The 21,020-nt window shown below is 50.0% G+C and overlaps 1 protein-coding gene across 15 annotated transcripts in view; it reads left to right on the top strand.

The window, feature by feature from the left end:
- The window catches only part of IFT122 (intraflagellar transport 122), a 74,741-nt gene that overhangs the window by 24,663 nt on the left and 29,058 nt on the right, over window positions 1-21,020 (top strand). For 12 of the 15 annotated variants that reach the window (XR_014232782.1, XR_014232783.1, XR_014232784.1 and 9 more), the window contains 8 exons: window positions 2,332-2,523; window positions 2,682-2,820; window positions 4,023-4,225; window positions 5,162-5,299; window positions 6,740-6,904; window positions 9,020-9,217; window positions 14,507-14,647; window positions 18,149-18,202. Coding sequence is in view for 12 of the 15 variants with exons in the window: in XM_082347920.1 (XP_082204046.1) it covers window positions 2,332-2,523; window positions 2,682-2,820; window positions 4,023-4,225; window positions 5,162-5,299; window positions 6,740-6,904; window positions 9,020-9,217; window positions 14,507-14,647; window positions 18,149-18,202 (1,230 nt within the window). In the remaining 3 variants the exon portion in view is untranslated. The remainder of the gene's footprint in view (window positions 1-2,331; window positions 2,524-2,681; window positions 2,821-4,022; window positions 4,226-5,161; window positions 5,300-6,739; window positions 6,905-9,019; window positions 9,218-14,506; window positions 14,648-18,148; window positions 18,203-21,020) is intronic. The other 3 variants (XM_082347921.1, XM_082347922.1, XM_082347916.1) reach the window with 1 other exon arrangement.

Raw genomic sequence — 21,020 nt, 5'->3', positions numbered from 1 at the left:
TGTGTCTTAAGTCTCTTTCTGCTTCTGGTTGCTCTCCGGTGCCTCCAGGTGGTTGTAGTTTATAGTTGGTCCAGAGTTTACAGTTGTTACCTGTAGGAGAGTTGGTCCAGTGGCAACTAGTGAGCATTACCAGCAGCTGCAAGCCTTCCGTGCCATCACTCATACGATTTTTTAGTTTTCTCATTAGAGCTACTGTCATTATGTAAGTACGAGAGGAACTTTTGGTTATTAGGCATTTGAAATTCTTAAAAAGGAAAATTGAATATATTAAGTTAATAATTGCAGTTTAAATTAGTTTAAGGGAATTAACTAAGTTGTAAAGGAGACTAAGGGATTTTATGGTCTGTTCAAAATTGAATTCCGTAAAGTTTAATGAAAGACTCCTTTTCAGTTGGTTGCTTATTTTTACTAGGTTTATAAATAGGAAAATATTTGTAAGTTGAACAAATATTTGTAAGTTGAACAAAACTTGAGAAATCAGGATTTTAGAGTTATTTCTATAATAAAGTGATTATTAGTTTAATAATAATAATAAAAAATAGTCTTTTGTCACAGAAGGCACACTCAGGGGCAGCAAAGGACTCGGGTGACAATGAGGAGCGTGGGCTTTAGTGGGGAGACATCGAGTTAAATGTGCAACTACAGAGCAGTGAGAAAAGTGCTGTGGGAGAGGTGAGCACAGGGAGATGGCTCTTAATTAGGCCTTGGGTGGGCAGGGAGACTGGGGGATGCTTCCTGGAGGAGATGACACCTGGCAGAGAAGAAGAGGGAAAGGGCACTCTTGGCCAGGGCTGGGGTGGTGTGGAGAATGGCACCTGTGTCATCACGGAGGATTGCAAGAGCATGGGCCACTCAGGAAACTAGAAGAAATTCATTTTGGCTGAGAGAAGGATCTTGGGAACAGAGCTCAGGAGCTTGACCTTCATCCTGAAAGCAGAGGGGGCGCCATCAAAAGTGAAAAAACAGTGCACAGAGTGGGAGAGAATTTTTACAAATCGTTTATCTGATAAGGGACTTGCATCTAGAATATGTAAAAAACTCCTACAACTCAATAATAAGACAACCTAATTAAAAACTGGGAAAGGGATCTGAATAGACGTTTCTTCAAGCAAGATATACTTGTGGCCAGTAAACACATGAAAAGATGTTCAACATCATTAGCTACCAGGGAAATGCAAATCAAATTCACAATGAGACACCAGTTCACACCCAGTAGGATGGAGAAATTGGAACCCTTATTTACTACTGATATGAATATAAAATGGTACAGCCAGCCACTTTAAAAAAGTCTGGTAGTTCCTAAAAAGTTAAACATGAAGTTACTATATGACCCAGCAGTTCTACTCTTAGGTATGTGTATCTAAGAAAGATGAAAACATATGTCTACACAAAAATTTGTACACAAATATTCGTATCAGCATTATTCATAATAGCCAAAAATAGGGAGAACCCAAATGTCCATCAACTGATGAATGGATAAATAAAATGGGGAATATCCATACAATGGAATATTATCCAGCAATGGAAAGGAATGAAGTACTGATACATACTACAAGAAGAGTGAACCAGTCACGAAAGGTCACATATTTTATGATTCCATTTATATGAAATGTACAAAATAGGCAAATCTATAGACGGGAAGTAGATTAGTGGTTGCCTGGGGATGGAAAGAGGAGGGAATGGGGATTGACTGCTAACAGGTACAGGGTTTCTTTTTGGGGTGTTGGAAATGTTCCAGAATTAGTGATGAAGGTTGCACAACTTCAAATATATTAAAAGCCAATGAATTGTACACTTTAAGTGGGTGAATTGTATGGTATGTGAAATTCCTCAATAAGGTTGTTATAAAGAGAAGTTAGGATGAGTGTAGTTTCAGAATAAAGGACAGTTTTTAGAAAATTGAATGGACTTAGTCTTGTGAAATAGAAAAAAAGAAAGGAAAGAAGGGAGGGAGGGAGGAAGGAAAAGGAAAGAAAAAGAAAAGAAGCTGAGGGGAATCCTGAGTCCTAGTAAAGGCTACTGCGGAGGAAGGCCTATGGGAGAAAGACCATCCCGGGTGCAGATGGGCTGAGGCGCTGAGACACACCCCTGGAGCAGCTGGGTGGGACTGCGGAAGACACTGGAGGATGTGGCTGTGTGGAGGGGAGAGGTAGGTTGCTCCAGAGCGCTGGCCTGCGTTCATGATGGAATCAGTCACACACGGGAGAATGCTGGCCAGCTCTTCCCAGTCTTCCCAGCTCCCTCTAAAAGTTGGAGGGAAAAGCCCTTGATTTTGCTGTGATTATTATGAATTCAGAAGTAGATTTCCCTTGGTGTGTTCTCTTTCCTCAGATTGGGAAGGATCGGTCACTGAACTTTGATCCCTGCTGCATCAGCTACTTTACTAAAGGGGAGTACATTTTGCTGGGGGGGTCAGACAAGCAAGTATCCCTTTTCACCAAGGATGGAGTGCGCCTCGGGACTGTTGGGGAGCAGAACTCCTGGGTGTGGACGTGTAAAGTGAAACCCGATTCCAACTATGTGGTAAGAAGGGGGAGTTCATTTGATGGGCCATTGCCAGAGTAGTCACTGAACATCAGCCATGTTTAGCCAGTCAGATCATTGACGCTCGTTCCTGACAAGCGGGAGGGTCGACTCTTTCTCCACAGAGAGCTGGGAATTGACACTCTCTTTCTCTGCAGGTGGTAGGCTGCCAGGATGGCACCATTTCCTTCTACCAGCTCATTTTCAGCACAGTCCACGGACTCTACAAGGACCGATATGCCTACAGGGATAGCATGACTGATGTCATCGTGCAGCACCTGATCACCGAGCAGAAAGGTAAAAGGCAGGTATGGCCCTTCTGCCCTCCGACACTGGGAAGAGGGGCAGGTTGAGAGGGCTTCTGACAGGGCGAATGAAATGGTAGGAAATGTTTCTCCTTGGTCTTTTGGAAACACGCTGGACCACCAGCTCTTGCTTTTTTTTTTTGTGGTGGGGTGTGGAGAGGATGTAGATGTCTGTGAAAACAATAAACCCTCTCTGCAAAAAAAAAAGAAAAAGAAAAAAGCACAGACTCAGAAAATTTGGCAGATAATACTAAGGGGAACGTGGACCCCCTGGCTAAGGAGGATAACGTCTCACAAGTTAGCGCTGGGGCTTGGGGCTGACCTGCATGGGTCTCTGTGGACCTGTATCCTCTCTGGTCACAGTTGCTTCGGGGGTGCTGCTCCGTCAGCTCCGTCTCCACTTGCCTCCTGGCGGGTCCTTCTCCCAGAGATAAGCAGGCAGTGGGTTGCACAGGCTTGGTCAGAAGATCAGGGTTCTAGGCCTAGTGTAGTCAGTCTCCTCCCCTGTCCACCCAAGTGGCCATGCTGGTTCAATGCACTGACTTCAAGTGCATTCGTATCCAGATGTGCTGGCCACAGCACACTGCTGGGGGCCTGTGGGTAGGGATCCAGGTCGAGGGTTGTCCTGCAGATTCAGGTGGCATCCTCTAGTCCTCATCTGGGAGCACCACCTCTGGTTGAAGATTCCAGCTGTGATGATGAGGGTGTAGCTACTTGGGTAGCTCCCCGGTTTCCTTCCTGAGGACATTTTCTCCACCTGGTCTGTAGCAAGAGTGGGAGACCCTAGTGTGTACCGGAAACTACCTTTGGTTCCCTGTTGTCAAGGGTGGTGGGTGGGAAGTGGCCAGAGGTGTGGGCCGTTACCCAGACGGGCTCCCGATCGTCAGGGGCCGTTAGTGCCATGCAGAGGAGATTAGATTTATATTCAGCAAGTGATGGTAGCACAAAGAATTTTACTTTCCATAGCCATTTGTAATCTTTGGACCACAAACATTGTATACAATTTTGGATCTCAGTTTAGCAGAGCTGATTGTACATATTAGACGCTCTGTAAAGATTTTTTGATGAGAGTATCTCCTTTAATTGCCAATAGCAGTAACTAAATGATGGCTTTTAATTTCTCTGCCTTCTACCTTACTTAACAGCCTCTTGGTAGAGCTGGTTTTTTGTTTGTTTGTTTTTTCTCTTTGACAGTTCGGATTAAATGCAAAGAGCTTGTCAAGAAAATTGCCATCTACAAAAATCGATTAGCTATCCAACTGCCCGAGAAAATACTCATCTACGAGTTGTATTCAGATGACTCGTTGGACATGCGGTACCGGGTGAAGGAGAAGATTGTTAGGAAGTTTGAATGTAACCTCCTGGTGGTGTGTGCTGACCACATCATCCTCTGCCAGGTGGGCAGCGGTGGCTGGGAGGGTGGGCCGCATCCGCTTCATGCTTCCTCCAAGAGTGGGGTACCCAACTCACAGCTTTAAAATTGGTCACTAGGAAGCAAGTCCCTTTCCGTCAAGCTCAGTGGCTATTCATTGCTTTCATTTTATTGGCATCTAGATGAGTCACACTCTACCAGAAAGTCATGGGCCATAAACTGGAGAATACTTTTTTGTATTGCAAAGCACTTTGTTAAACTGGGGTTGTATATATATTTTAATGACTTAAAGCATACGTTGATATCCCACAAAAGGAAGATCAATATTTTTTGGTAAACATATACACCTAAAAATTTGTGATAACTTTCAGTTAAACAACAAAAAAATTTATGATATCAACTCACAGTCGTAAAGGAAATTTTACTTCTGAGAACTTTTTTCACAGAAAAAAATTTCTCAACTTAGAGCTTCCTAGAAATGTCTAGGTCAACGCCAGGAGGGTTTGGAAAGACTTTAAGAGAAGGCCAGCCCAGCATCTTTCTTGGAAGTAGAGGTGGATTTGGTTTCAAGAAACTAGGCCTGTTGGAAGTGATAAAATGGAAGAAATCCTTTAGGAATCACTGGATGTAAAATACTATTAAAATCTCTCTAAAAATCTAGAACTTCAGGCAGTTTAGGGGTACCGCAGGTTATAGGATAGATGTGGCAAAAAGCTGTGCTTTTGGATGCTGCCTCTGGCTGTGGCCTCCTGGAGGTCTGCTCAAGAACTGAAGCTGAGCTGGGCTTCGTGGGGAAAACTTGTGTGCAGGAGTAGTGGTGCCAGGCATGGGGTCTAGATGGGGTTCAGTAGGTACTGAGTGTGTAGGTATTTTTCATCCCTTAGGTGCAGGCAGACCTCCTTGGGAGGGCTGGGCATGCTTATTCTGTTGAATATCACGCAGAGCTGCACTTGCTTTCTAGGAGAAGCGGCTGCAGTGCCTGTCCTTCAGCGGAGTGAAGGAGCGGGAGTGGCAGATGGAGTCTCTCATTCGCTACATCAAGGTGATCGGCGGCCCCCCAGGACGGGAGGGTCTGTTAGTCGGCCTGAAGAACGGACAGGTGAGCGCTCCCTCGCGTCTCCCATCAGGCTGATTATCTGCAGGCAGACACTGGCGACCAGACTGGTTGTGACCCTGAGGTGGGTTCCCCAGGGCAGGAACAGGGCTCCCCCGCCTCACCTCACCCCCCGCCCCAGGCACATTGGAGGGCCTCCCAGAGTTCCATTTTATGAGGACAGCTTCAGGCCAAAGATGCTCCGACTCATAGCATGCCGAGTTCTGACAGAGTCGGCCCTGCAGCCTCTGGGCTGCCGTAGAGTGGGTTAGTGGATTTAAGGTCACCCAGAAGGTGGGAGACTTGTTAGAGATTCAGTTTCAGTGTCTTGCTAGAGAGGAAGGCAGAGCTCGTTCCTTAGGTCAGGTCCCTGTTAGAGCAATGCATGGATCAAGGCATGTGTTCTAGCTTGTATCCCAGAGGGTGCTAGTCCTCAGGCTGTTACTAGATGTTTAAGACAAATGGGCCCTTTGCTCAAATAGATGTGGAAAATCTAGGTTACAAAAAGTTAAGCAGATTTATGTGTGCGTGTGTGTGTGTGTGTGTGTGTGTGTGTGTGTGTGTGTTCTTTGCTCAAAAGAAGAAAGTTCTAAGTGGGTTACATGGAAATTTGAAAGGGAAAATATAACTGCAATATAACTGCATTAGCCTGAGAGTCAAGCTGTCTAGCAGATGGCTTGTGGCTGAGCCTTGTCAGGCCTTTCCTGGGGACGGAAGTCATGGAAGTTGAGATTGGCAGGGGCCACAGCGTAGCAGCACCACAGGGAAGGAAAGCCAGCTTCCTCCTCTCTGTCAGCTGTCACTTCCGGCGCGAGGCTGGAGAGCATGGGCTTTGTGGGCAGGTGGACCTGGGGTCATGTTCATCCGTAGCTACTCACTAGCTGTGTGATCCTAGGCAAGTCACTTCACCTCTCTGAGGCTCAGGTTTTACAAATGAAGAGAATACCACATGTTTCACAGGGCTGTCAAAAATGGTCAATAACTGATAGCTATGTACATCATCAACTCCATCATCAAAATTATCATCATCCCCACCACCAGCATCATCGTCGTCGTCATCTTGCTGTGGCTACACCAGATGTCTTGTTAGTGTTTACAGGCGCCTCTTCCCGTGGTAGTCTGTGACTCAGCTCTCGTTAGATGGTGTCTCCTAACCCTGCAGTTTGGGTAATGTTGTTAATAGTCCCCAGTCAAGCAGACATTCAAGTGAGTTGGTCGTGTCTTGGGGACTGTCATTACCTTGGCGGCCTCTGACGGACCACACTCCCGGTCTCCTATGGAGAAAGCCCTGTTCTCTTTCTTTTGATGGGTCCTTTTCTCCGCACAGAGCCTCTGGTGAAGTTAGTGGGAGTTGTTCTTGTAGAGCACATGGGTTCCAACGGCCTGGCGGTGCTCCAGGGTGTTGTTGCCATGGGGACTCACAGTTTTCCTCTGAAATTTTGCCAGATCCTGAAGATCTTTGTGGACAGTCTCTTTGCCATCGTACTGCTAAAGCAGGCCACAGCCGTGCGCTGCCTGGACATGAGCGCCTCCCGCAACAAGTTGGCCGTGGTGGATGAAAACGACACGTGCCTGGTGTATGACATCCACACCAAGGAGCTGCTGTTCCAGGTGACCCCCAAGAGTGCCCAGGACGAGGTCCTTGCCTAGAGAGCCTGCAGGAAGGGCTTACACTCTGGCTCCCAGGCGGGCCTCCGGGGAGAGCAGTGAGGTGTGGGGTGTGGGGACCGCATGGCAGCGCAGAGCCCAAGAGGCCGGGCCCAGCCTGCGCCTCGCACGTGAGCGGCGGGAGCTGGGCGAGCCTCGTGGACTTCGGTTTCCTCACAGGTAAGGTGGGCAAGTTACACCTTTCTTGTGAGGTTACTGTGAGCAGTAAGTGAATAATAGTCAGTCTAAGTGGGGCTCATATGTGGGCTCTCAGTAGGTGTTTTAATGTGAAGATGATTCTTTTGAAAAAGTCTGCTGCTCACCGGCTGGAGGCCTGCCTGTGTCTGCGAGTGCCCTGAGACACGGTCAGGAAACAGGACCGGTTTTGTCATCTAAAAGAAGGGAAGGGATGGGGGCAGCCCTTCCTCTGCTGTTTCCCAGGGATACTGTAAGAGCCAACAGGAGGTGGAGTGTGTGGGGGACAGTCGTTGCTTACACACTGCTTGGTCCTGTGGCTGGAGGAGGGGTGTGCCCAGAGAAGAGCGCCCACAGGCTCCGTGCCCAGCGCCCACTGGCTTTCTGCTGGACTCGGCGCTGCTCTTTGCCTCTTTAGGGCTTTGTAAGCGGTCAGGGCCATTTGCCTGAGGCGGGTTCCCCCCAGAGCTAAACCCTCCCCTGACTGGCTTCCTCAGCCACTGCAGGTTTCCCTGTGTCATGGGCAGATTGAGGACCCTTTATCAGGGCTCCTCCTTGTCTTCGGCAGCAGAATCGGCACGGCAGAGGGGTGCGGCCTTGGTCATTTGGAAGGGGACACCTGGCTACCACTAGCCCAAGGCGACTCCCCCATAACAACTCGCCCCCATCACCGGGAGGCAGAGTGGTTTCGAGGAAAGAAAGAGCACAGGCTGTGCCTTCAGACAGACCTGCCTCCAGTTCTGCCGTCATCACTTACTGTGTGATCTCGAGCAAGTTAGTGAACCTCTCTGAGCCTCAATTTCTCCTTACCTCTAACATGCAACTAGTACTTGCCCCCTCACAGAATTGCTGCTGGGCTCAATAAGGTACCATAGAACCTAGCTCAGCGCCTGGCACAAAATAGGGCCTTCGGTGTTACGTCTCTTCTCTCCAGACTGAACACCCACCCCCTGGAGGTAGGTTAGCAGGCCCCCACTTGTGAATCTGCGCCTGAGCCTTGAAGGAGTGGAAGGGTGTGTGTCCTTCCCAGTCCCCACTGAGGGTTCTGCAGGCAGCCAGGGAAGGTAATTCTCCAGGCTTGCCAGGGGACACAAACATTCCCAGCTATCTTTTTTTCTCCTCTCAGCTGCCCCGGCCCCCTGCAAGCAAAAACAGCTATATTGTTTTTTTCTCATTATAAAAGTAATCCATGCTCATTATAAACGATTCAGGCATTGTAACAGACTCTAGGTGGAAAGGTATGAACATCTGCTGGTCCCTGGGGCCCCAGAGCTGAGCAGAAAACTTTGGAGGGGAAGTGAGGGGGGAGGGGTGCCTCCCAGGGAGACTGTAGTTTTTACATGTGTAAATTGTCAATGCAGAGAGAATATATTATTTTCTAATTTTAAAAATAACTCACTGTTCTTTTTCTTATTGTAAAAAACAATAGATGTTCATGGACCAAAAGAAAATTTCATGGACAAACAGAAAATGTAGAAAACAAAAATTACCCACAATTCCACCCACCTTCAAACAATCCCTGTTAATTCTTTGGAATATACCCCTTTAAACCTTCTTCCATGACTAGCTTTGTATATTTATTCCTTAATAGAACTAGAACCCACCTTGCTGATTTTCTCACTTACTATGTAATGATTAATACTTGGGGATAATAATATTTTTTTCAAAAGTAATGCTTGCTTATTAAAAAATTCCTACGCACACAGTGCAAAGAGGAGCTTGCCTCTGTGTCCTGTCCATTTCGTCCGATCCCCTTCTCCCCCCGTTCCCTACACCCCACTGTTGGCAACTTAGTGTGATTCAGGCTTTAAAAGGAGTCCTTGTCTGAGTGTAGGAATGGTGCCCACGCCCGGGGCTGTCACCCTCACCATCCCCGTCCCTCAGGAGCCGAACGCCAACAGTGTGGCCTGGAACACCCAGTGTGAGGACATGCTCTGCTTCTCTGGAGGCGGCTACCTCAACATCAAGGCCAGCACCTTCCCCGTGCACCAGCAGAAGCTGCAGGGCTTCGTGGTCGGCTACAACGGCTCCAGGATCTTCTGCCTCCACGCCTTTTCTATGTCGGCCGTGGAGGTGCCACAGGTAACCCGGGAGCCTGTCAGCTCTTAGCCGGGGCAGGGCAGATGAGACCAGGAAAGCCAGGCTCCACGTGGTGCGTGGGAGGGACTGGGGGAGGAGAGAGGGGAGAGAGACGAGAGTGGCAGCCGTGACAGCGTGGAAGGCACTCTGGACTTGAACCTGAACCCCATGTCCACCCTTTGCAACTTGCGTGTCTTTGGGCAAACAGCTCAACCTCACTGAGCCTCCATTTCTTTCTGATCCTCCTTTCCTGGGAGGGGCGGGGAGGGGTATGCAAGGTTGTCTGGCAGCAGACAGCGTGTTTTACTGAGAGCCGTGCGTGGGACAGAGTGGAACAAGCTGGCAAAGCTGGGAGTCCAGCTGGGAGTCCAGCAGGGCGTCCGCATGGCATGCGAGGGGGTGGTGTGTGCGTGTGAGAGAGAATATGGGTGGGACGGGGCATAGGAGCCGAGGTCTGTTGAGCCAGAAAGGGAGCGTGGGACTGTCTGCACCCGTCCCTCAAACCAGGAGGAGGCCAGAACAGATGTTGGGGGGTTGGGGCGAGCTGGAGTCCAGAGCCACGGAGTGGTGGGGAGGGCAGAAACAGACAGGAGGGCAGAGATTGACGACCCAAGTTGGGGCTGGCCTAACCCCGGCGGCCCCAGCTTCCTGTCTTCTCCCCAAGGGAATCGCGCCCTCTGTAGAGCTGTCTTAAAATAGAGACAAGCGCCAAGGAGAGGCTAGCCCTCAATTTCCCATCCTCGAGAGAGAATCGCTCTTGACTTTTTTTTTTTTTTTTTTTTGCTGTACGTTGAGGCTTGTGGGATCTTAGTTCCCCGACCAAGGATTGAACCTGGGCCCCCGGCAGTGAAAGCACTAAGTCCTGACCACTGGACTACCAGGAAATTCCCAAGAATCACTCTTTTTTTTTTTTTTTTTAAATAAATTTATTTATTTTATTTATTTATTTTTGGCTATGTTGGGTCTTTGTTGCTGTGCACGGGCTTTCTCTAGTTGTGGCGAGCGGGGGCTACTCTTCATTACTCTTCGTTGTGGTGCGTGGGCTTCCCAGTGTGGTGGCTTCTCTTGTTGCGGAGCATGGGCTCTAGGCGCACAGGCTTCCGTAGTTGTGGCTCACAGTCTCAGTAGTTGTAGCTCGCAGGCTCAGTAGTTGTGGCTCGTGGGCTCTAGAGCACAGGCTCAGTAGTTGTGGTGCACGGGCTTAGTTGCTCTGCGGCATGTGGGATCTTCCCGGACCAGGGCTCAAACCTGTGTCCCCTGCATTGGCAGGCGGATTCTTAACCACTGTGCCACCAGGGAAGCCCAAGAATCACTGTTAAAGATTGTAGAATATATGCACCCAGACTGTTTCTATATGTACATATAATAGATGTGTGATATGCAATTATGAGTATATGATTTTATATAAACATTTTTAAACAAAAGTGGAACCATACTGTAAATACTGTTTTGTGACTTCTGTCTGTAAGTATTGCTCCTATAGATGAAACCTGGTTTACTGTACTTACTTTACTGAATGTGGATTATAAATAAGACTTTTAATCACCTCCCCTTACCTCCATCTTCTAATTCACCTGACATTTACATACTGCAGACCCATCACTTTGTATGAATTATTGGCCATCAACTAGCATTCTGGCTTTTTCACTCAGCAATCTACTGGAAACATGGCTCCACATTAGTAAATGTGCTTCTCTAGCATTTAAAAATACTGAGGTGATTGTAGATTCACATGTAATTGTAGGAAATCATACAGAGATCCTTTGTACAACTTGCCGAGGTGTTCCCGCTGGTAACAGTTTGCAACCACAGTACAAATTTATCACCTGTGTAGGTGAGTGGTACCTCCGCCATCAGCCCACGAGATCCCTGGTATTAGGTTGCCCTTCTGTTATAACCACACCCCCTTCCTGCTGCCCCCATTGTTTTTAACGATTGCTTTTTGTCCTGTCACATGACGTCCACAGCTTACTCAACCAGCGCCTATTGTTCGATGGTCATGCTATTTACAGCTTTTTCCCTATTGTAGATAGTGGGCATCTTTCTAGCTAAGTCTTTGCACCAATCCCAGTATAGCTCCTTGGTATAAATTCCTAGGAGTGAAATTGCTGGGTCAGAGGTCATGTCTATGTGAAAGATTTGTAGACGTGTCTCCAGATCGCCCTTCAGCTGGGCTCCATCCGTCTGCGCCCCCTCCAGACACCTCACCTTCACTCGCGCTCCCTGCCTTGGCTTCTTGTAAAGGCTGGGGCTGGGGTCCGCTTCTCCCTCTAAGCTGATGATACCCTTGTTACTTATTGCTTCGGGAATTAATAGTGCCTGACACAGAGCAGTTATTCAATAAATGGCAGTAGAATTAAGATCTGAGGAAAAGGAGAGAGACAAAAAGAAAGCCAGAGAAAGAAGGGAGAGAGGTGGGTGGAAGCCTGGGTGGAGGAGGGGCAAGAACCGCCCCTGCTGGACTGTTTCCTCGCGGAGCTCCCCATCCCGAGCCCCAGCTCCACAGCCACCAGAAACCCAGTCCTCCTCCATCGTGCCAGGCAGGCCATGCTGAGTGACAGTTTTCCTCCAAGACTGCCAGCGTGACCTCGAAGATAAATGCACTTTGCTGCTGCTCCCTGGCTTTGGCCGCCAAGAGGAGCCGGCAGGGCAGCGTGGGGCTCCCTCTGAAGCCAAGCCCTTCAGATTCAGCAGCCAGAGCCCCCATGGCTGCACCAAGGCCATCCTGCTGATGCAGCAGGTCACAACTGCCAAGGGTTTGGAAAGGCAGCCTCAAGACAGAGGCTGTTTATCTGTCGCCTCTGCCTCCAGCCATCCTGTGGCTTTGGCCCAGAGAGGAGGGAGAAAGAGCAGACCCGCTCTGGGGATTTCTGGTTTCCTTTCGAAATTTACATCATCTTGTGCAAGAATTGGTTAGTTGGGGCTGCCAAGTAGGGCGGCGAACCCTGGTCGGGCTTCTTAGGGCGGCGGTGACTTCATGCTTGGAATGCAACAATGAGATCAAGTAGAGCTCCGAGGGCATTTGTTCCGTCAGTATATTTTTAAAACTCCCGTTCTCAGAGTGTGCCTCTCAGGCAAGCCCGAGTGTTAACCATTTGTCCTGTGCTGGCTTCTGCTGTGCTTGTCCGAGTCCCCGAACCACGCTTACGGGGCTCAGCCTTGGGGGCAGTTGAGGGGAAGGAGCACTGGCTTTGTGTTCTGACTCTGCTGTCCAAACCAGCTGTGACCTGGAGCAGCTCCTTTCACTCTTCGGGCCTCACTTTTCCTTGCAGTGGAGCTAAACGCACCCATCCTTCAGGTTTTGTCTGGCCCAATTCCTATGATTATTATTATCATCAATCTTTAAATAGCAAACCCTACAGAACAACTAAATTGGAACAGAGGTTGTTCACCAAAGGAGTTTAGAAAGGAAAGCTTGTTGTTCTTGGGGAGTTTGAGAAAGCTTCCGGGAGGTGGTGACAGTTGATCTGAGCCCAGAAAGGTCTGGAAAGACAGAGAGGAGCAGCAGCTGTGTTTCTGTGCTGAGAAAGCACAGTGGGGAGGGAGCAGGCTCGCTTTCGCCTGGCACCTTCCCATTTTCAAAGCACTGGTGGCCAGCGGGCTGGGCAGGGCGTCGTAACAGAAGCTAATCAGTTTACCCCAAATCCCACAGCTAGGATGTGGCTGAGCCAGGCCGGGGTTCTAGCTCAACTGCTGCCCGCCTCATACCCTGCTGCCCCCTTGAAGGGAGGAGAGATGGGGGGCAGGGCAGAAAAGGTGAGCATTGAGAAGCAGTCTTGCTGTCAGAGGGGAGAATGGCTTAAAAAGAAACAAGTTTCCTTCAACTCTAAAGCTAAAAAATGGGGTAGGGAATTTCAAAGATAAAGGCCCCAAATGGACACAACAGCTCTTCCAGCTCCACATTTGGGAACCATTAGCGCGGAGGTACTGGCTGATCGATTCCACTGCCCAGGAAGCCAGAAGGAGGGGTGCAGTCCCTTTAGCACGCTGACTGGCCTTTCGTTGTTGAGGACGCCCGGGCCCAGCTTACACCTGTTCTCGTGTGCGAAAGAACACACACACACACGCATACACACACACACACACACACACACACACACACATGGCAGGGAGGAGCACAGAACCTGGTCAGCGTGCCCCCGGTTCAGCCTCAGGGCTTCCACGTGCCACTTCTGTGTCCTTAGCAGGTCAGTTGCCCTCTCAGTCTCCGGGCAGTAATCAGGGGGGCAGTAATACCTACTAAGACAGGGCTGTTGGGACCGATCCAGAAGCACTTAGTAAACCTAAAAAAAGAAGTTATTAAGAACTGTTCACAGGTATCATGGTGAGGCAGCCCTGTCTGGACGGAGGGATGGTAGGAAGGTTCCCAGGGCTGGGGCACTAGGAGATGGCAGCCTTTCTTGGGAGATGCAGGTTTCTCCTCCCTCTTCGTAAGAGGCCATCCCAGGCCCCTTCCTCACAGTAACGTTGTTCATTCCTTCAGCAAACGTAGACTGAGGGCCCACTGAGGGAGTTAAGTACGACCCCGCCGCCACCCTCAGGTTGTGCACAGCCTTGTGGGGACAGACTTTTAATTAAAATATAGCCGGAGTGACTTCCCTGGTGGCACAGTGGTTAAGACTCCATGCTCCCAATGCAGGGGGCCCGGGTTCAATCCCTGGTCAGGGAACTAGATCCCACATGCATGCTGCAACCAAGAGTTCGCATGCCACAACCAAGGAGCCTGCCTGCCGCAACTAAGGAGCTGGCGAGCTGCAACTAAGGAGTCCACGAGCCACAACTAAGGAGCCTGCAACTAAGACCCAGCGCAACCAGATAAATAAATATTTTTAAAAAATAAAATACAACCTGAGTTCAGGACAAGGGGCAGAGGGAGCTCAGACCCCTTACCTTGAGGGGTCAGTGAAGACTTTACAGAAGAGGTGACATTTTAACAGGGCCTTTAAAGCCAATTAGGTACTTTGCAGAGGGCGAGGAGGGGCAAAGGCATTCCAGGCAAGCGTGACATCTTGTGATCCGGCCACCCTGGAGGTGGGGAAAGCCGGTGGTGGTGGAGAGGAGGCAGGTGGAAGTTTGTGCTACTGAATACGATGGCTGTGAAAGGGGTGGCCGAATGGAAGGGCATCAGGTGGGCTGGGGTGAGGCTGAGCAGGGTGCTGATGGGTCATTGTGACCTTGCTCTGTGACATTCGTCATTAAGTTGGTGCACACACGTGGAATCAGGCTTTGTGTGCATCTGACTCTTCCATTGCTCTGAAGGCAGTCTTCTTTCCTTTTGATGAAATCCTCCAGTCTGCTCCGATGTACCAGTACCTGGATAGGAAGATGTTCCGAGAAGCCTACCAGATTGCTTGCTTGGGCGTGACAGACACTGACTGGCGCGAGCTGGCCATGGAAGCTTTAGAAGGATTGGAGTTTGAAACAGCAAAGAAGGTAAGCGTCAGTCAGCGTGAGCTGGAATTTGGTCCTCGCAGGCTCCCTTGAGGAGGCAGATGCCTACTGTCGTGGGCTCTGGAGTTAGACTGACCTGGGCTGGGATCCCAGCGCAGCCACCTCCGTGAGCCTCAGCAGGTAACAGCCTTTCTGAGGTTGCTCACCTGTAAAATTAGGGTGATGACAGGCCCCATCCTCACGGAGTTATAAGGATCTGATGGATAATGCCTGTAAAGCCTAACACAGAAGACGGGGCATCTGATAGACTCTAGCTGTCAGCCTTGTGAGCGATCATCCATGCACAGCGCACAGCAAAGCCTGCACATTGTCAGCACTCGGTAGACGGTAGCTTTTATCATTGGTATAAGCACTTACTGGTATTAGGGCCACTTATTACACAATGCTGTTTTTCTTGGCACTCCGCTAAGTACATTGGAAGAAATGGTCACGTTCTCTGATTCTGACAGCAGTGTCACTCCACACATACCCTCATGGCGTGCATGATTCACGGCCTTGATTCATGGTGTCGTTGCCTGGCTTAGTCTATGAAAACTACAGAAATGGTTGAAAACATTTGCCCCCTTTGCACATATTAGAAAAAGCCCAGCTACGTCTCTGCGATGGGTTTTCATCTGGAGCCTGAAGTGGTGAAACGAGTGGCTTCCAAACCCCCCTCCCCTACTCCTCCCTCCCCTCTTTTTCTTCCCCACAGTCAGTTAACCAGGTCCTCATTTAGCCCATACTCCTGGCTGGTGGGCACGTGGTTGCAGAAGTGTGTGGTGCCTGCCCTGTGCTAGGGTGGGACTTCTAGGCCTGAAAAGAGAGTGGATGGGGACCAGGCCGGGACTCAGCAGCCTGGTTGAGGCCCAGCTGTGCCTGCACGGTCTGGATGACCCCAGCCAGCCGCTTCTCTCGGAGCTTCAGCCCTCCCACTCCCACAGCGGGGACGGTGAAAACGCCGACTGACAGGCCTGCGTGACACAGTGTCATTAGGTGTAACCCCCACGTTGTAAGAGGGATTCTAAAACTGGCAGTGGTTGTACAAATGCCAACCATTAGTACAACAAGTAAAATTACCATGATACAATAATTATCTGTATCATAGTTTTAGATCTAGCTAGCTTCAGAAAAGTGGTAATAGAGGAGGGCTATTAGGAATTCTTAAGAATTCAGAGGAGGGAGGAAGCAAGTCCATGGAGGGAGCTTCCCTCTCCTGCCCCACCCAGAAATGCCAGGTGGGGTGAAGAATGACAAAGGATTCCTACAATGTGTTTTGTTTGTTTGTTTTTAGCCTGGAATGAAATTAGAAGTCTTTCTGAGAGATTGTCAGTTACTTACACCCAGCAACTAAGCATCAGTCTCATCCTAGCATCAGCCAGCACTGCCTAGCACGGTGCCGTAGACCATTAGGCACTCAGCAAACGTTTGAAACAAACTAAACTGGAACCCCTCCTCCCCACCCTGTATCCTCCAAACGCTCCCTGAGAATAGAGGTTATTGTGTGAAGCCCACAAGATTTTAACCATAGACTAGAACTTGATCATTTTATCCAAATTCCCATTCCCCAGCCTTTCTTTTTCTGCTTTGCCATGTCTCAGGCACACGGGGATGGAGGGTGGTTCCCGGCGATAGGCCAGTGTCTCCACTAGATGGCGGAGGAGAGCTGCTTCACACCTGGGAAGGCAGCCCCAAGCAGAACTGCAGATGCGGCCCTGTTCCCACACTTCCCTCTGCTTGAGGTTATCCACGGACCTTGTGACTCTGACCGCTCTGACCAGGGCACCCCTCACTCTGCAGAATGTGTCAGGGCTGAAGAAGCTCAGGTTTCTCACGGTGACAAGTCCTCAAATACTAGCAGAGCAGAACTAGAAAGGCCATGGAGACGACCTCGCTAGCTTGCCCCTTTCCATAAGGAAGTTGTTGGCAGCCTGGAGGTGGGGAAGGGTTAGGTTCAGGGCCCCCCAGCTGGAAGGTCTCAGAGCCAGGACTGAGACCTAGAATGCTCCTTCTTTCCTCTCTGCCACCTTGCCAGACACCCCAGGCTTCCCCCTCATGTTGCTTTCAGGAAGCCCAGATCTAGACGATAGCTTGTAAGCCCTCCTGTGTGGAAAATGGGTGCTTTGAGCCCTCATCCCTTTGCTTATGTGATGCGTGCCTGACCCTTTCAAGGGACCCCTCTTCAGGTCCCATCTATCAGGTTCCTACCCTGTGATGCTTTGCTTAGTCCAGCCTCCTGCCTCCTGCCCGTTTCCAGACAGTGAATCTGTGTTCTCCAGGGCGTCTAGTTCGTAATTGTATAGCTCTTGGCTCAGGGAGAGTTCATGATCTGTCTAATCTGCCTGCCTCCCCTTTTAGAATATGGGTCCCTGAATCACAGAGGGGGACAAGGGCCAAGTCGTGTTTGTCTCTGGGACCCCAGCCCCTGATAGGATGCCTGGCCCTGCAGGATGAAGAGATGAAGTCACATTGTGGTCATCTGTGAGGCAGCCGGAGGCCGGATGACCTGCTCATCTCCTGGCCTTTTAGGTGGAGCATGTCACGCAGCTGAGCAGAGAGAGCGGTTGGCCAGGGTGGTGGTTCTGCATTTTAAATTCGAAGCTCCTGGACCTGCTGCCTCCTCCAGGCATGTGTCAGCCCATTTCATGTGGGACTCTGTAGAGAAGCCCGCCTGGGAGGAATTAAATGGGAGGAGATGCTGGCAGCAAAGCCACACGAAGATCCGCCTGACAGGGTGGGTTATGTTCCTCTAAACCCCTTGCAGAATCTGAAAGCAGCACAAGGGGCTTAGCTAACATCAGTTTGCCTGCAGAAGGCTGCCTAGAAGTTTCTAGTAGCCCGTGGGTTAAAATCTCTGGCTTTACTGCGAGTCCAACGCAAGAGCTCCACTTTTAGGATTTACATAAGAGTTTGCCTTCCAGGGACTTGGAGTGATTCATTCCCTACCTCCCCCTTCCTTCCAGAAACCATCTTTGTTCTTTCTCAGCTTTCCCCTCTTCCCCTCCCCCTGTGCCGGCACCACAGGCCCTGTGTTTGTGCCCTGCCGGTAAGCAGGGCTGTCTCCTGTGCTCCATCCTGGTCACTGAGGTGGACGTGCGGTCTCTCCTCAGTCAGCACGTCCCCCGACTCCCACCCCACTCCCACTCCTGTGCTGCTGCCTCAGAGGCTCAGACCAGCCTGGTCTTCCCTTTCGCATAGAGATTTCTCCTTCTCCAAGCCAGCCCCATCACCGACTGCGGTATCCGAGTTTTGTTTACCTAGTCCCAAAGTGAGTGATGCAACCAGGGCTTCTTTGCTGTTCTTCATATGGACTAATCCCAGGGATAAAGCCATGCTTCCCTGGGTGGCAGGACCCTCCCAGTACACACGGTGATTAATCAGTGCTTGTTTCTTTCTCTCCTTACTGGCTCACTTTCTAAAGCTTGATTTCCCACCTCCAGCCAATCACCCACTTTTGAAGCCCAGAAGGCAGCTGATTTTATTCTTTCATTTCTTCCCCTGTAGGCCTTCACCAGAGTACAAGACCTCCGGTATTTAGAGCTCATCAACAGCATTGAGGTAAAAGGTGAAGCGTTCTTGATTCTCAGGGAAGCGCAGATGCGCTGTCCGTGGTTTGCAGGCAGCTCTTCCAGCAGGCGAGGGTCTTGAGGACACGTGGACAGAGCCCACTGGTGTCTGGGCGTCCGGGCCACAGCCTTGCTCTGGGGGACAGAGTGCCACGTGGGGGGAGCCAGCACGTGGGAGGCGGGAGTACAGTCTGTCACTTGGCAGCTGGGTGAGGCAGGTGGGTCCCTAATCTCTCAGAGCTTTGGTCTCTTGTCTGTGAAATGGGATGAGACCTACCTCACAGGGTTGCTGGGAGGATTAAACAGTTCTCAGTAACGGGATATCATCCTCAAAGTGGCTGTTAGCTTGCTACCACCCTCTAGGGCTCCGACAACGTGCCAGTGTAGGAGGCGTTTCCCAAATGCACATGGTCTGCACCCACCTGCAGGGATGGGCCCTGGGGAGGGAGGCATGTGACCGAGCTGGCGCCTGCGGAGCTCTGAGCCCTCCCCGCAGCCCACCGGTCCCGGCCTGGACCTGGCCTGGACCTCGTCAGCCACACCCAGAGGCGGATGGGGGCCTAAAGAGGCTGCTTCTAGCTGCACCATTTGCTGGGTGATGGGAGAAAATATTTTTCATTCCTGTGCATCTTCATGCTGTCTGTCCATAAAAAGGTGTACATATTTCTTCTTTTGAACAGATTTATTGTGAGGCTCTGGGAATGTGAGATACATTTGAATTCACATATGGAAGCAGTGAGGAGATCAGCAAATGTCTCCTCCCTTCGATTCAGTTCAGCATAATAAACGCCTGTCGTGGGCCAAGCCGTGTGGCTGAGCCCAGTGGGCAAAGAGCTGAGTGGAAGAGAGGCCTGCAGGAGCTCACAGCCTGCTTGGCCTAATAATAGTTGCCGTTTGTTGAGTGCCTGCTCCATGCCGCACGCGTGATCGATGTGTACACGATTTTAAATCCTCACAACTTGGTGAGGCAGCTGCTGTTCTTACCTCTATTTGATAAACAAGGAAACTAAGGCTCAGAAAGGCTGTGTCACGTCCCCAGGGCAAAAAGATGGGTTGGAATTTAAGCCAGTTTTGTTTTCCACGCTCCTGCTGTCTTTACTCTAGGCCATGTTGCCCTCTTGGAAGTTGCTCGTGGTGCTTTTCCCTGCACTCCCTCTCCCTCCCCCAGCACAGTCACAAGGAGCATCTCTGTCTTCCGTTCTGTCTTTACCTGCATGGTGAAGGGTTTCTTCAGAGCCATCTACCCATGATGCCCAGTACCACTTACTACTAGGGGCCACATTTGTAGATGAGCTGGTCTGGATCTAGGGGTCTTAACATCAGGCCATGGAACATAATTTTTCTCTGTGTAAAAGTAACCGACCTCTGTGAGGACCAACTCTGGCCATTTATCACGTCTTACGGAGATCCCGTGTACTGTCTCTTCTGGTGTGCTGTGAGCTGGGCAAAGTAAACTTGTAAGAATTGCCTCTTGAAAAAGAGCAAAGTGCCTTTGAGTGAGGATCCATTTTGTTTGCTCTGAGGCCTTAGTTGCTTGCTTCTAGGCCTTCAGCATTGTTCCAGAGAACTGGGGTTCCTTACTGCGCTTCTTTTGGGTGGGCCAGATGCAACTGTGCTGATAGCAGGAGGGACGGCATCTGTCCATGTGGCTCTTACACATTGAGTGTGTGGAATCCTTTGTACTGATCACGGTGAGGTTCTGGGGCCCGGAACAGATTTGGCCTAAATTCCACGCCTAGTGAAACCTATTTCTTTATCTCACTGCAAGATTTTAATTCATTTCGTACTATTAGGAGTTAGTTTATTGGGCTGATTAGCCTGAACTATGTGTAGTTTGGTGTTTTTTTTTGGGGGGGGGGGCTTAAAAAATTATTTCTGTCAGTGGGGAAGCATGTTGCCTGCCGCTGTTATAAGTTTCACCAGCTTGCCTAGGAGTTTGATTCAATGTTTCATCTTCCTCCACTGTGGCACACTAGCTAGAAAACAAGCAAAAGGAGACTGCTGGGGATGAGAGATTGGGTGCTATTGAGTGTTTACAAATACTTGAGCTGTAGACTGTTGACTGTTCCCTAACACAGGAGGGAGGGGAGAGTGCCAGTTACTTCTCCTCGTTCTCAGCACTGCTGCCTGTCTGTGTGTGTGTGTGTGTGTGTGTGTGTGTGTGTGTGTGCGTGCGTGCGTGCGCGCACAGGTGTGTTGTTGGGGGCCGTCACAAGTTTCCAAAGGCTGTATGACGTGGAATAAAGAGCATCTGGAGTCAGACAGAGTCCAAACGCCAGCTCTGTGTGATTGCGACCTGCCCCTCTCCCGAGTCTCGGCTTCCCGCAGCGTGACACTTGGGTGAGGAGTAGCCGGCGCCTAGTGGGTTCTCAACACACGGCGTTGCTCGCCTTCTCTTTAGAGACAGGGACGTAGTAAGATTCTCTATCCCATTCTGTTGGTCTTTTTCTTGGGAAGAAACCCTAAACTTTGTCCTTGTCCACCATTATCATGAGTAACAACTCGGCCAAACCAGGCCTGAGGATTTGGGAGCTCTTAGAGCTTGGGGACCCCCTACGAGTGGGTGGTACACACCATCCTCACTATGCAGTTGTTTCCTTGGAAGAATATATAAGGAAGCAGCCATGAGGAATTTCCATTAAACAAACAAAAGTTTGCATCTCTTTTGATCTTCACTCATCTGGGGAAGAAAAAATCTGCTTTTGTTGTCAGGCATTCCCACCAGAAACCTAGGTGAGAGACACAACAGCCCAGGAGCCAAGCATAGGTTCCAGTAGGAAGGCCCAGGGGCTTAACTTGAAATAGCAACA

The sequence above is a fragment of the Balaenoptera borealis genome (assembly GCF_965194805.1).
Source record: "Balaenoptera borealis genome assembly, chromosome: 12".
Lineage (NCBI taxonomy): Eukaryota > Metazoa > Chordata > Mammalia > Artiodactyla > Balaenopteridae > Balaenoptera > Balaenoptera borealis.
Note: the sequence above shows the minus strand (reverse complement) of the source record. Positions and strands in the feature narration are given on the sequence as shown.